At 46.2% G+C, this 12606-nt stretch overlaps 1 protein-coding gene across 2 annotated transcripts in view; it reads right to left on the bottom strand.

The window, feature by feature from the left end:
• Positions 1 to 1331, bottom strand: part of LOC131231407 (ABC transporter A family member 1) — a 184530-nt gene extending 183199 nt beyond the window's left edge. For both annotated transcript variants that reach the window (XM_058227578.1, XM_058227579.1), the window contains exons 1-3: positions 1149 to 1331; positions 886 to 965; positions 483 to 654 (exon numbers count right to left, since the gene is read on the bottom strand). In XM_058227578.1, coding sequence (XP_058083561.1) covers positions 483 to 654; positions 886 to 965; positions 1149 to 1235 — 339 coding nt within the window. In that variant the 5' untranslated portion in view covers positions 1236 to 1331. The remainder of the gene's footprint in view (positions 1 to 482; positions 655 to 885; positions 966 to 1148) is intronic.
• Positions 1332 to 12606: the final 11275 nt, after the last annotated feature.

Here is a 12606-nt window from a genome sequence, read left to right as displayed (position 1 = left end):
GTTAACCTATGACTTGTTCAATAAGTTTCCCTTAGTGGTTTTCGTCACTTATTTTGTGGGTCATTTTCAGGTATTAAAAGATGTCCGAATGAAACTAAATTGATCCCATTTCATATCCTATTGAGTTAGCTTTCCAACAAAACTAAGATTATGCAGTTCTGATGTTGCATGAGTTATGGCCTATTTTCTGAAGGCATGCATGGTTGTGAGGGGATTAAGGGATTATATTAAGAGCTTCAATTCACAAAAGTAAAACTCCATCTTCAAGATGGTCAAATGCATTCCATGTGAAACAATATGTTAACATTTTCCATTCAAAAAGGTGATGCTTCTCATGGAGAGTATTTATGCCATGATGAGAACTCTTTCAGGTAAATAAATAAAAGTGAATGAACATTGCGTAGGGATCCCGTTGAAGATCTTCTTGAAAGACAGACCTTCAAAAGAAAGAGGCAGCACAAGATAAATGTATAGTGGCATACCTTCAATAGAGGAAATCTTAAAGATAACAAACCCAGCATCTGTGTTGTCTCCTCTGTATCCGGTGCAAATGCCAGATGCTCACCGCTCGCATACAGCAACTCCAGGATTGACTCGAAGCTTGGAGATATGTCACTCTTGCCCACTTCAACATACATGCCCTTTCTGATATAACTGAAAGGATCCCAATCACATCATATAACAGCAAAAAAGGCATCAAAACCAACAAGCAACAGCAATGTTTGGCTACACAAGTGAATTGAATCGTGAACATGGTGCAATGACCAAAATCAAGAGGAAGTAACTCTCATATTGCAGTTATGTGCTCACATGTTCCCAATTCAATTTGATAGCATATCCAAACGCAAGACAAGGGCCGGGGGGGGAGGGAGAGAGAGAGAGTACGGTTGCGCTGGATGCAATCGAGTATCGACTCTTGTCCTCACAGCAATCAGCAACAGCATGACAACCGTCGGAAGCAGAATCTACAAAAGAAAATATCGGATTATGATTTTCTCTCTTTTTTTCTTTTTCTTTCTTCTTTTTTGAACAACGTATTACGATTTCCAGAGCCATGAAACGGAATTAGCGGGTTTCGGTCTCCGATATTTCGCTGGGGCTGGAGCAGAAAAGGAAGTGGTGACTCCTACAGAAATATGGTAGCTCACCTCAGTGAAAGTGGTGAAGGGATGGCGAATTTTGAGAAGCCAGTTCTTCCGGAGCATGGCTTTCAGCTGCCGCTGCGAACCACCCATCTCTCCTTCTTCTCACCAGAGACGGTGAGATTTCTCAATTGGCCTAAACGGAAGGGGAAAGAATCCGTGGACTCTCTCTCTCTCTGTCTGTCTCTCTCCCTCACTCTCTTCTTTTTCAGTTGATTGAATGGAAAAGACGCCGCCCCCAAAGCAACGACAAAATGGCTGAAGAGTAGAAGAAGGGGCAGTGGGACCCATTAGCCACCAACTCCACTTTCGGAATAATAAATAAAGGACTCTGGCGTGATGCACACGCCTGTCGTTGTGACCACGATACACATGAGGCTCTCCTACGTACACGTGCCGCTTAAACTCATATCAAAGCCACCCAAATGGCAGGGATCTCTAATGACTTATAACCTGAAAATTCGTCTGGCCTAATGATGGACATCTAACCGTTTCTAAAAAGGAAATCCGTGATCCGTCTAAATTCAACAAACGAAATCCATCATCTGGTCAATCTTATTTTCGGTACATGAGCAATCTACAGTGTTTACTATTACTTGGACGGTTTAGATCTGAGGTATACACTACATGTATACATAACCAGACTCATATGTATCATGACTACAGTGCACCTGCGTGCGCTATAATCAAAGCAAATTGCAAATGGATGGCCTTTGGCATGTTCTGCAAACAAGATTCGGACTGAATTCAGCCGATCACCCACGCGGTCCTGATTTTGATGAATGATTGAATTATTTTCATAGAATTACGGCTTTAAGCCATCCACCGGACTATAGATATTCAGAGAGTGATGACGTAAAGGCAGGACCCACATGATCAGTGATCGGATGTTAAGCACATCCATGTGATGATTGGAAACGGATTGGCTACTCCCCATGACACCAGGCCCGTGGCTGGTGGTCGGTGCTCTGTGTGGCCCGTCATGATGTATGTGTTTCATCCATTCCGTTCATCTATTTTTACTGATCATTTTATGGCTTGATCCCAAAAATGAGTGGTATATAAATCTCAGGTCAACCACACCACATGAAAACAATAGTGATTGGGTATCCACCGTTAAAATTCTCCTAAGGCTCACTATACTGTTTATTTGACATCCAATATGTTGATTAGGTCATACAGGCCCAGATGAAGAGAAAAAACAAAAAATCAGCTTGATCCAAAACTTTTTTGGCCCTAAAATGTTTTTTAATAGTCAACGCTCATTCAACACTGTTTCTTGTAATGTGGTCCACTTAAGAATTAGATATATCTTATTTTTCGTTTCTGTAACGTCTCGGAAAAATCCGTACAAGGACCCGAGTACCACCTCAGGCAGAAATCACCCAGGACCAAAACTTTTTAGAAATTAAGTTAATGCTAGCAAGTGTTAAAATAAAGTGCTTATGAAATTAGCACTAATCACTTTAAATATGATCTGCAAGACCAAAAACGTACAGAATCATTGACGCTACATTACCCTGAAATCTATAATCCATCTCAAAACTCAGTTACTCTCGAAAGCACACCGAAACTCCGTATCGGACCTGGACCGCACGTCGAAAGTCCGATTATCCTGAAACTATACAGTTATGACCGCATTACTGGACTTGACAACCCCCTCGGAAATCAAGTCTTAATTGTGTCTAAAAATGCACAACTTAAGCCCGGAGCAAAGTGTGTGAGAAACGTGAAAATATTTAGAAATAAAAATCCGAATATAAGTAATCTGAGTCGTGTCGCTTGTGGGCCAAATATAAGGATTCAGACCGTCAGAATCTAACCCAAATACACCCTCGGATCAGGAGAAATGTCACACCCATGTAGATGTACTTGTGGCCCTGATCGAGTGACCGTGACCGTTGAACTAAAACCGGTCCGCCACGGCTGATCTGTAAATTCGATCGGAACGAAAACTCAGTCTGACCTAGATCCATGGTCAGGGAGCTTAAGTCCGACCGCACGTGGAAAAGGGGCCACCAAAAGTGCTCCGTTGGACCGGAACGGTCCGTATTTGGATATAACCTAAGTATACCTTGGCCCTAGGGTCATTCCCATCAAACCTGGGCCTATATAAGGACCTTAAACCCTCTCCCTCTCACCCCATACGAATTTAATAAAACCCTAGGAGAGAGAGAAGAAAAAAGAGAAGGGAAATGAGAGAAAGTGAGAGTGAGAGTTGGAGATTCTTCGTGGGATTCGATCCCGCTACTCCACGCACTCAACCGCCACTCCTATATTGCTATACAGGCGATTCCGATTCCGTTCTTAGGTAAGAAAACCTAACCCTAATCTGTTTTAGGGTTTCAGATAGTGTAATTTATGAAATAGCTAACCTAATTTATGTTATAGGTTACCAATCTACCGTAGACAAAGACTTAGCTTTAAAACTAAATTCGTTACGAGTCTACTGGCGACATATAGGTTATGGTTTTCAAGGCTTTCAATGTCGATTAATGGTTTATTACTGATGTGGGTGCAATTTCACATGCCAAATGCGATGTTTGTATCGCGTTTCTAATATATATGAACTATATTGAGTTTAGTGTATTCCATGTATATGTAGAAAGTATCGTATACGTATGGAATTTGAACGTGTGTTTGCCATGATTAATTGTCGTATGGTTATGCTAGTTGTATGTGTAACAACTCCTTGGCGAAAGGATTTGCCCTAAGACGTGCTATCACCAACATACGTCATGTATGTTGGAATGTGTAGTCTAAGTGTTTGTAGAAATGTCTGAATGATCAAGTGTGTAATAAATTATACGATATATGGGTGTTGAGAAGAGATTTTCAACTATCTTAACGATGTATATGATTTCCTCAATGTAACTTACATTCTTTGTCTGTTTTACTAAGGGACTGCATATGCGTGAATTCATGTTTAAGTTGAAATCCATCAAATGCTCACATACTTATATAATTGGAATTATTGATCCAATACTGTTCTGATTAGCTTGTATGATTATCTGTTATAATTGAATGTGTTTGGGACTACGGAATAGTCCAGGCAATCGGTAACAGGCTTTGAATAGGTGGCTGAGGTTGTTTCGTCACATAGGACATGATCGATGAATCCGAGCCGTACTTGGGATGTCGACAGTGGTTAGGCCACACGGAGTGCTTACACACTTCATGTCGATCAACTCAACGTGCGCTCGTACTAATCGAGCTCGTCAAGTAACCCGATTGACCCGATGTATGTTCACCATATATGGACGCTATTGCTTGAATCTAAGGTATCAAACTCACCAGTGAAAACCCTTTTAAACTTTGGTACCTCGATCCACTAAGACTCAGGAGCCGGGCATGGTGGTATGGGACACTGTGGTCGAGCTGTCGGCCTACACTGGGTGACGAGCCTCCCCGTAGTGACCAGCGAGCAACCCAGACTCTTGAGCTGAATACGGTGGTATGAGACACTGTATTCGAGCTGTCGGCCTACACTGATAAGGTGACGAGCCCTTTGTAGTGACATCGAGCGTACACTAAGACTGCATAGAGGCGACGAGCCCTTACGTAACAACAAGAGTATACTAGGCCTGCACTGATAAGGTGACGAGCTCTTTGCAGCGACTTAGAACTGTAACATCGTATGAGATTTACTAGGATTGACGACCCTAGAATGGATCATTGTTTGGGAATTGATATAAGGGAGGTACCTTCGATTCTCAATCCTGCTGTATGAAAAGGGCTAATAATAACTCGGTAATCACACTCATTTCATCGCACTGCATGTGCCCTGGGTTGAAGAGCACAGAGGGAAGAAAGCATGCCGTGACAGTAAGATGGTGTCGCCCGAGGGAGTGTAGGTGAGAGGGCATGCATCATGCTTACATTTCATCCTTGCATTAATAAGAGTATCTATGAATGTCTGATATGTCTGCTTTATCATTACTACTTGACTGAATTGAGAACATGTTAACCTTTACTTTATTGTTCCACTGAGTTGATCACTCACTCCCACGTTCTGGGATGGTGTTCCGAACACCCACCAGACTCTGTCTTAGTTGCAGATGACAATGCGACACAGGAGGCGGAGCCCGATTACTATGATGATCAGGATAAGTTCTCATATATGCAATTCTCCGGTGGTTTCGCTTAGGCCACTCGGATCAACGAGGCTACAAGGTTTATTTTTGTAGTTGAACTATTTTGAACTATTACATGTATATGATGACTCGGTGATGTATTCATACTCTGGAGACCGATCGTGATCTTTTTGGTTCATACATGTCTATATACATTTTCCAGTCTTCCGCTTGCGTTATATGAATTGATCTCGAGTCATCAAATATGTTGCATAATGATGCGTTAGAACTCGTAGGTTGGACTTTTACTCGACCCTCGATTTTCAGGGCGTTACAAGTTGGTATCAGAGCATGATTTAGATTAAACCGGACCTGGGTTATGGTCACACGACGTACGCTGACGCGTTTAGACCTAGGTGGGTGCGAGAAAAATCTAGAAACAAGCTTAGGATTCCCCGATTTCGCCAATTGGCAAAGTTCATCGAAATCGATCCTTTTGCTCGGGTCTGTACCCATCCGTGATCGCTTGAGGCGACCCCAGATCATCCTTAGACCGTCAATCAATGAGTTTAGGCCATGATTTACCCAATTACAGCCTTCAACAGTTGAAAAATGCGTAGTTACACCAGAAATTACATAAAATGACCCGAAACGAGTCGAAACGGAGTCGGGGGCAAAGCGACACACTTCTAGGGGGACCCAGGGTGGGACCCACACTTTTTTGGGACCCAGGGGACAGGAGGACCTCGCCCAAAGGGTGAGCCATCGCCGAAAAGTCCAGTGGCCGGCGAGGACCTCGCCGGTTTGGCGAGGCCTCGTCGCCAAACGGGCCTGGCCGAGCGGGCCGGCTCGGGCTGATCGTTCCTGGGTGTTGTGGGGCCCACGCACACAGGTGGGGTTGATTAAAAACCCTCCTACGCCACCTCCCCTTCATAAACTGCTACCCCAAGCTTCCCTTTTCTCCAAAAAGATTTCAGATCTTTCACTCAAACCCCCCTTCAAGCATTCCTTTTCTCATTTTCGTGCAACCCTTGCACTACCCCCTCAAAAACCTCTACCACAGCTGCCAACCCTTTTTGCATTCTCTTATTTGAGTTCTTAAACCCTCCATTTGAGTCTCAAATTCGTGTAAGCTTACTAACCTACTTGATTCCATCATTTTCCCTCTTTATTTCCCTTTCATTTGAGCCTACACATCCCCCTTTTGTAGCTCAAGATTTCAAAACCTAACAATCCCTCTTCTAATCTTCCATATTCCTTCAACTTTCTTCATTCCTTTTCTTTTTGGAACACACAAACACCATTGTGTGCTTCAACGATCTTGTGATCCCGTAACCCATCCTATTCCCACTTTTCCTTTCATTTCAATGGCTCATTTTGAGCTTATGGCGACTATTTTCTCTCTTTCCGCCCTTCTTTCTCTCATGGGAAAGAAAAGAGCTCCTGTGGAAGAAGCTGGGCCTAGTCGCCCTACTCGTTCGAGGAGACCGAGAGGTGCCGCCGCAAGTTCGAGCATCAATCGGGAGTTTCAGACTAAATGGGACCTTGATCCCCAGGCTCTCGTCGGAAGGACACTGTTGGCGGAGCTGTCGCATGGAGTCTATGAGGGTCTAGAGTCCTTTTTGAAGCCCATGTGGATGCAAGGCTATTTGGGGAATACCTCTTGCTCGAGTGCCTAGAAAAGGTCGGGTGGGGTCCGCTATTTGAGGGCGAGTACCACGCAAATGTGGGCACTGTCCGAGCTTTCTATGCCCACATTCGAGAGCCTACGCTGGAGCTCTTGCAGTTCAAGATCTCTTATGGAAGAGATCGGGAAGCCACCATCGACGTTAGTTTAGTATCTCGGCTTATGAATGTGCCTCTTGGCGAGGTACATGCAATTGAGAAGAATTTGAGGAGTGTACGTGAAAGAGATCGTCGCACACGGGCCCTTTATGGCCAACTGGTTCAGTGGCAATCCAACAATAGCCTTCTAACGACCCATATGTCTAGCGACTTCCGTCTGCTTCACCACATCTTCACGTTCAACGTCTACCCCAGGTGAAGCAACCGCAGCGAGTGCACGCGCCTGATGGTATATTTCTTATATCAAGTGGGACAGGGAGAGAAGCTGTGTGTGCCTACGTATGTTCTGCGACAGATAGTTCTCACCGTATGCTCTAACAGAAGGTCGGATTCGCTCCCATTCGGCCGACTCATATGCAAGATTGCACATGAGTTTGGCTAAAGACTTTGGGCGGAAAAGCCTGTGCCGATCCATTACATCAATGAAGTGACTCGCAATCAAATAGGTATCGGACCGTGGCAACGACAAGCCCGACTTGAAGAGAGTGAGGATGAGACAGAGAGCGAAGAGGAAGAGAGTGAGGAAAAAGAGGGAGATGAAATAGAAGAAGAACAGAGCGAGGAAGAAGAGTAGGCCCAGGATACGAATGAGAGCTCCCCTCCTACGGCACCGAAGCTTGGCACTGTTCGAGCTCGCTTAGCTCGACTTGAGGAAGGTCAGGCTGTCCTACGACAAGATATAATGGATCTTCGGGGCCTCGTGAAACACAAGTTTAAGAAAATGACTTGCACTTTGAGGTCCATCTTGTGCTGCCTATAGGATAAGGGTGCCCCTCCTCCGTCGCCAGACTCGGATGCCTGGTCATCCAAGCCGTCGCCCCGTAGCTTGTTTTATTGCTATATTAGGATGTTTGCGTTTATATGCATCTTCTATCATGATTCGTGTAACACTATATTCCATGTGCCGTGACAAATTTTGGTAAATGAAATGCATGCGGTCTCTTTTGCTATGAAGTTGTGTGGAATGCTTAAAGGATTGTGTATTACTATGCTACATCTTATGTAAGTTGCACTCTATTTCATATAGGGAATGCCACCTAAGGTCACGTGGAGCACGACACGCCTCACACTTATTGATTCGATGGACCAGGCACCTCCCCAGAGTGAAGGTCGTACGGATCCTGGTTTGGGCCCGGTTCGTGAGACTATGCCTGAGCCTCAGCCTTCTACTGGTCCTATAGTTGGGCCGCCACCTTACACACCACCGATTCGTGAGCAAAATCGTGCATCTTCTTCGACGCTGCACGAGCCTCAGTCGGCCCCACCTACTGATAGGTTGAAGCAGTTGATGATGATGATGCACCAGCAGCTCGCGGCCACTATTGCAGGGGCCTTAGCTCAGGGTGGAAGTGCGACTCCACCTTCACCATCTGTACGCCCTGCTGGGACTGTAGGGCCTTCCGCTCAGGATGAGGGTGTGCCTTCCCCTGCACCTGCTATATACCCTATGGGGAACTTGGGTATGAGTGGCTTCCTCGAGCGATTCCAGCGCTCGCGGCCTCTTACCTTTGCGGGTTCTCACAGACCCGAGGAGGCTGAATATTGGCTAGACCGCATCTCTAAGATGCTGAGGATGCTACACTGTACAGACCCAGAGCAGGTCGAGTTGGCCACCTTTATGTTTGAAAAGGAGGCCAGCTTGTAGTCGGATAGTGTCCTGCGGACTGCTTCAGTTGACTATGTATGGACATGGGCAGCTTTTGAGTTTCACTTCCATGAGAAGTACTACCCCAGACGTACTGGCACGAGAAGGAGAATGAGTTCTTGCGCCTCAGACAGGGAGGCATGTTAGTGACAGAGTACGAGCACTGGTTTACGGAGTTGGGCAGGTACGTCCCTACAGTACTTGTTGACGTGCAAATGCGGATGCGGCATTTTTCCGAGGGCCTGTGATCTGATATTCGCTTGAAGATGTGTTGTGCTAATATACCATCCTATGCTGAGTTAGTACACATGTCTATGCGGGCGGAGTAGGATGGGGATCGATTATCACGTTCTTGTGGGCTTGTGATCCCTAGGCCACGACCAGATATGCCGAGTAGGCCATTCCTCGACAAGAGATCCCGTACCGACTCTCCTCCCAGGATCGCGGTGCCACTAGTTCCGATGAGGCGACTTGGTGTGACATGTACGTATTATGGGAGACCATGTCATGCTACGGAGAGCTGTTTTGCACGCATGAGAGATAGTGGATTTTCGCCGCCACAGGGAATCGACCGCCCTCGCCCTCAGGCTCTATCGGCTCCACCCCTACGGACAGCACCTGCACATCCTTCCTTCAGACCCCCTGCACCTCGATTTAGGCCACCTCAGCGACCTATGGTGCCTCAGCCCAACAGATCTCAGCAGGCACGCGTTCACGCACTTACAGCGGAAGCACCTGACACTACAGCTACCGTACCTTTGGCCTTCGAGCTTACCGCCCACGTTGAAGGTACCCCTATATTTCTGTTGGTGGATACGAGATCCACTATATCCGTGATATCATATTCTGCAGTCCAGCGCTTAGGGCTGAATACGACTCTGATGGTTAGTGTGCGAGTTATCGCAGCACCAGGGACTTTTATAGATGCCACCAAAATGTGTGTGGGTTGTTTGATAGATGTAGGGAGCATGACAATATGCATTGACTTGATTGTCACCACACTATACCATTTCGATGTTATCATTGGTATGGATTGGTTAACTGAAGCGAGGGTCGAGATTGACTGTAAGACCCGTCTAGTGACAGCGTACGGACCTGAGGGCACACCCTTTACGTTCCCCGTGTAGGTCAGTTGCCCTTTTTGAGTCCTTTGTTATGCTTCCTTACTGAAGAATGTTGACGGCCCGGTACTTAAAGACACATTAGTGGCTCGAGATTTTGAGGACGTGTTCAGTAAGATACCTGGACTACCTCCTCGGCGCGAGATCGACTTCACTATCGACCTTGTGCCCAATGCGACACCGATATCTCTTTCGACTTATCGCATGGCTCCATGTGAGATGGAGGAACCGAGGAAACAGATCGACGATCTGTTAGATGCTGGCTTCATACGGCTGAGTGTGTCTCCTTGGGGAGCACCCGTGTTGTTTGTGAAGAAGAAGGACGGTTCACTGCGATTGTATATTGATTATCGCAGATTGAACCAAGTGACGGTAAAGAACAAGTATCCTTTACCCGGGATAAATGATCTGTTCGATCAGTTGAAAGGGGCGCAGTATTTTTTTGAAGGTCGATCTGCAGTTAGGGTATCACCAATTGCTCGTCAAGGATGATGACGTGCAAAAGACGGCTTTCAGGACCAGTTTTGGGTACTATAAGTTTCTCGTGATGTCGTTTGGTCTTACGAACGCTCCGGCTATGTTCATTGACTTGATGAACAGAGTATTTCGGCCGTTCCTTAATCGATTCGTCATTGTGTTTATTGATGACATTCTAATATACTCCAAGAGTCGGGAAGAACACGAAGAACACCTGCGAGCAATCTTGGATACTCTGAGAAAGAACCAGTTGTTTGCCCAGTACAAGAAATGAGACTTCTGGAAAGAAGAAGTCAAGTTCCTGGGACATGTGGTGTCCAATGAAGAGATAGTTATAGACCTTGCTAAGGTAGCCGCAGTTCAGGACTGGGAGCAGCCTGGTTCGGTTACCGAGGTAAGGAGTTTTCTTGGTCTGACAGGTTACTATCGACGATTCATTCGGGATTTCTCAAAGATAGCCAGACCTTTGTCTCAGTTGACACGGAAAGATTTGAAGTTCGCCTGAAATGAAAAGGCAGAAGCAGCTTTTCAGGAGCTGAAGGACAGGTTGACGTCCGCCCCTGTGCTAGTATTGCCAGAGCAAGGGGTCAAGTATGTCATATATACTGATGTGTCTCGTGTTGGTTTGGGTTGTGTCCTTATGTAAAAGGACAGGGTGATTGAATATGCCTCGAGACGGTTGAGGAAACACGAGGAGAACTACCCTATACACGACCTAGAGTTGGCAGCCGTCATCTTTGCACTGAAGCTCTGGAGACATTACCTCTACGGAGAGGAGTTCGAGCTCTTTTGCGATCACAAGAGCCTCAAATACATATTCTCTCAGCGAGACCTGAATATGAGGCAGCGACGATGGATGGAGACACTGAAGGACTTCAAGTTCGAAGTCTCTTACCATCCTGGTAAGGCTAACCTTGTGGCAGACGCACTGAGCCGCAAGAAGGCATTGGCATTTGCGGCTCCATTGATGGTAGCAGAGTGGGACACGGTAGAGTTCGTGCAAGACTTTGAGCAGAAACTCACGGTGGAGGAGTCGTATGAGGGCATCGCACATATTCGAGTACAACCCCTCATTGATGACAGGATCATCGCGGCTCAGATAGACGATGAGCTATTGGCGAAGATGAGAAAACAGGCTAGCAGCGATGAGGACGCCGAATGGAGAGTTGGAACGGATGGAGGCTTACGTTACCGTGGCCGCCTATGCGTCTCGAACCTCCCTGACTTGAGGAAAGAAGTTCTTGAGGCTGCTCACAATTCAAGGATGGCGATGCATCCAGGCAGTAGAAAGATTTATCGTGACATGAAGAGGTCGTACTGGTGAGACAATATGAAGGCTCACATAGCAGATTACGTGTCCCGTTGTCTCACGTGCCAGCAGGTCAAGGCAGAGCATCGCCGACCTCCTGGACTACTTCAGCTCATGCCCATAGCAGAATAGAAGTGGGATTTCATCTCTATGAATTTCATCTCAGGGTTATCAAAGATGAGGAAGGGGTATGATTCCATTTGGGTGATCGTGGACCAGTTGACAAAATTAGCTCATTTCCTCCCTATCAGAGTTTCGAACTTTGCAGACGAGTTGGCTAGGTTATACATCCAAGAGATTGTACGTCGGCATGGAGTTCCTTTAGAGATCATGTCGGACCGAGACACACGATTTACATTCATTTTCTGGACTCGCATCCAGGAAGCGATGGGTGTAAAGTTGAAGTTTAGTACGGCGTTCCATCCACAAACGGAACGGGTGAATCAGATTCTGGAAGATATGTTGCGGGCCTGTGTGCTGGATTTCAAGGACAGTTGGGATGATTGTCTTCCACATGTAGAGTTCGCCTATAACAACAGCTTCCAGGTGAGTATTGGTATGGCTACTTACGAGGCATTATATGGGCGCCCATGTAAAGCGCCGCATTGCTGGGCAGAGGTTAGCGAGAAAAGCTTGATTGGCCCAGAGTTAGTACAGGCGACCTCAGAGAAGATCGACATTATCAGGCGCCGACTACTGACAGCGTAGAACAGACAAAAGAGTTACGCCGATACGAGACAGCGACCGCTAGAGTTCGAGGTCGGAGACCATGTGTTCCTTAGAGTTTTTCCTATGAAGGGAGTCCTTCGGTTTGGCAAGAGGGGAAAGCTTACAACTCGATTCATTGGCCCATTTCAGATACTTGATCGAGTAGGGGCGGTGGCGTACCGCCTTGCGTCGCCCATACCACTTGCGGGTGTGCATAACGTATTTCATGTTTCTATGCTTAAGAAATATGCTCCCGATCCTTCCCACATTATCAGATGGGATCAGG

The sequence above is a fragment of the Magnolia sinica genome, chromosome 17, assembly GCF_029962835.1.
Source record: "Magnolia sinica isolate HGM2019 chromosome 17, MsV1, whole genome shotgun sequence".
Taxonomy (NCBI): domain Eukaryota; kingdom Viridiplantae; phylum Streptophyta; class Magnoliopsida; order Magnoliales; family Magnoliaceae; genus Magnolia; species Magnolia sinica.
Note: the sequence above shows the minus strand (reverse complement) of the source record. Positions and strands in the feature narration are given on the sequence as shown.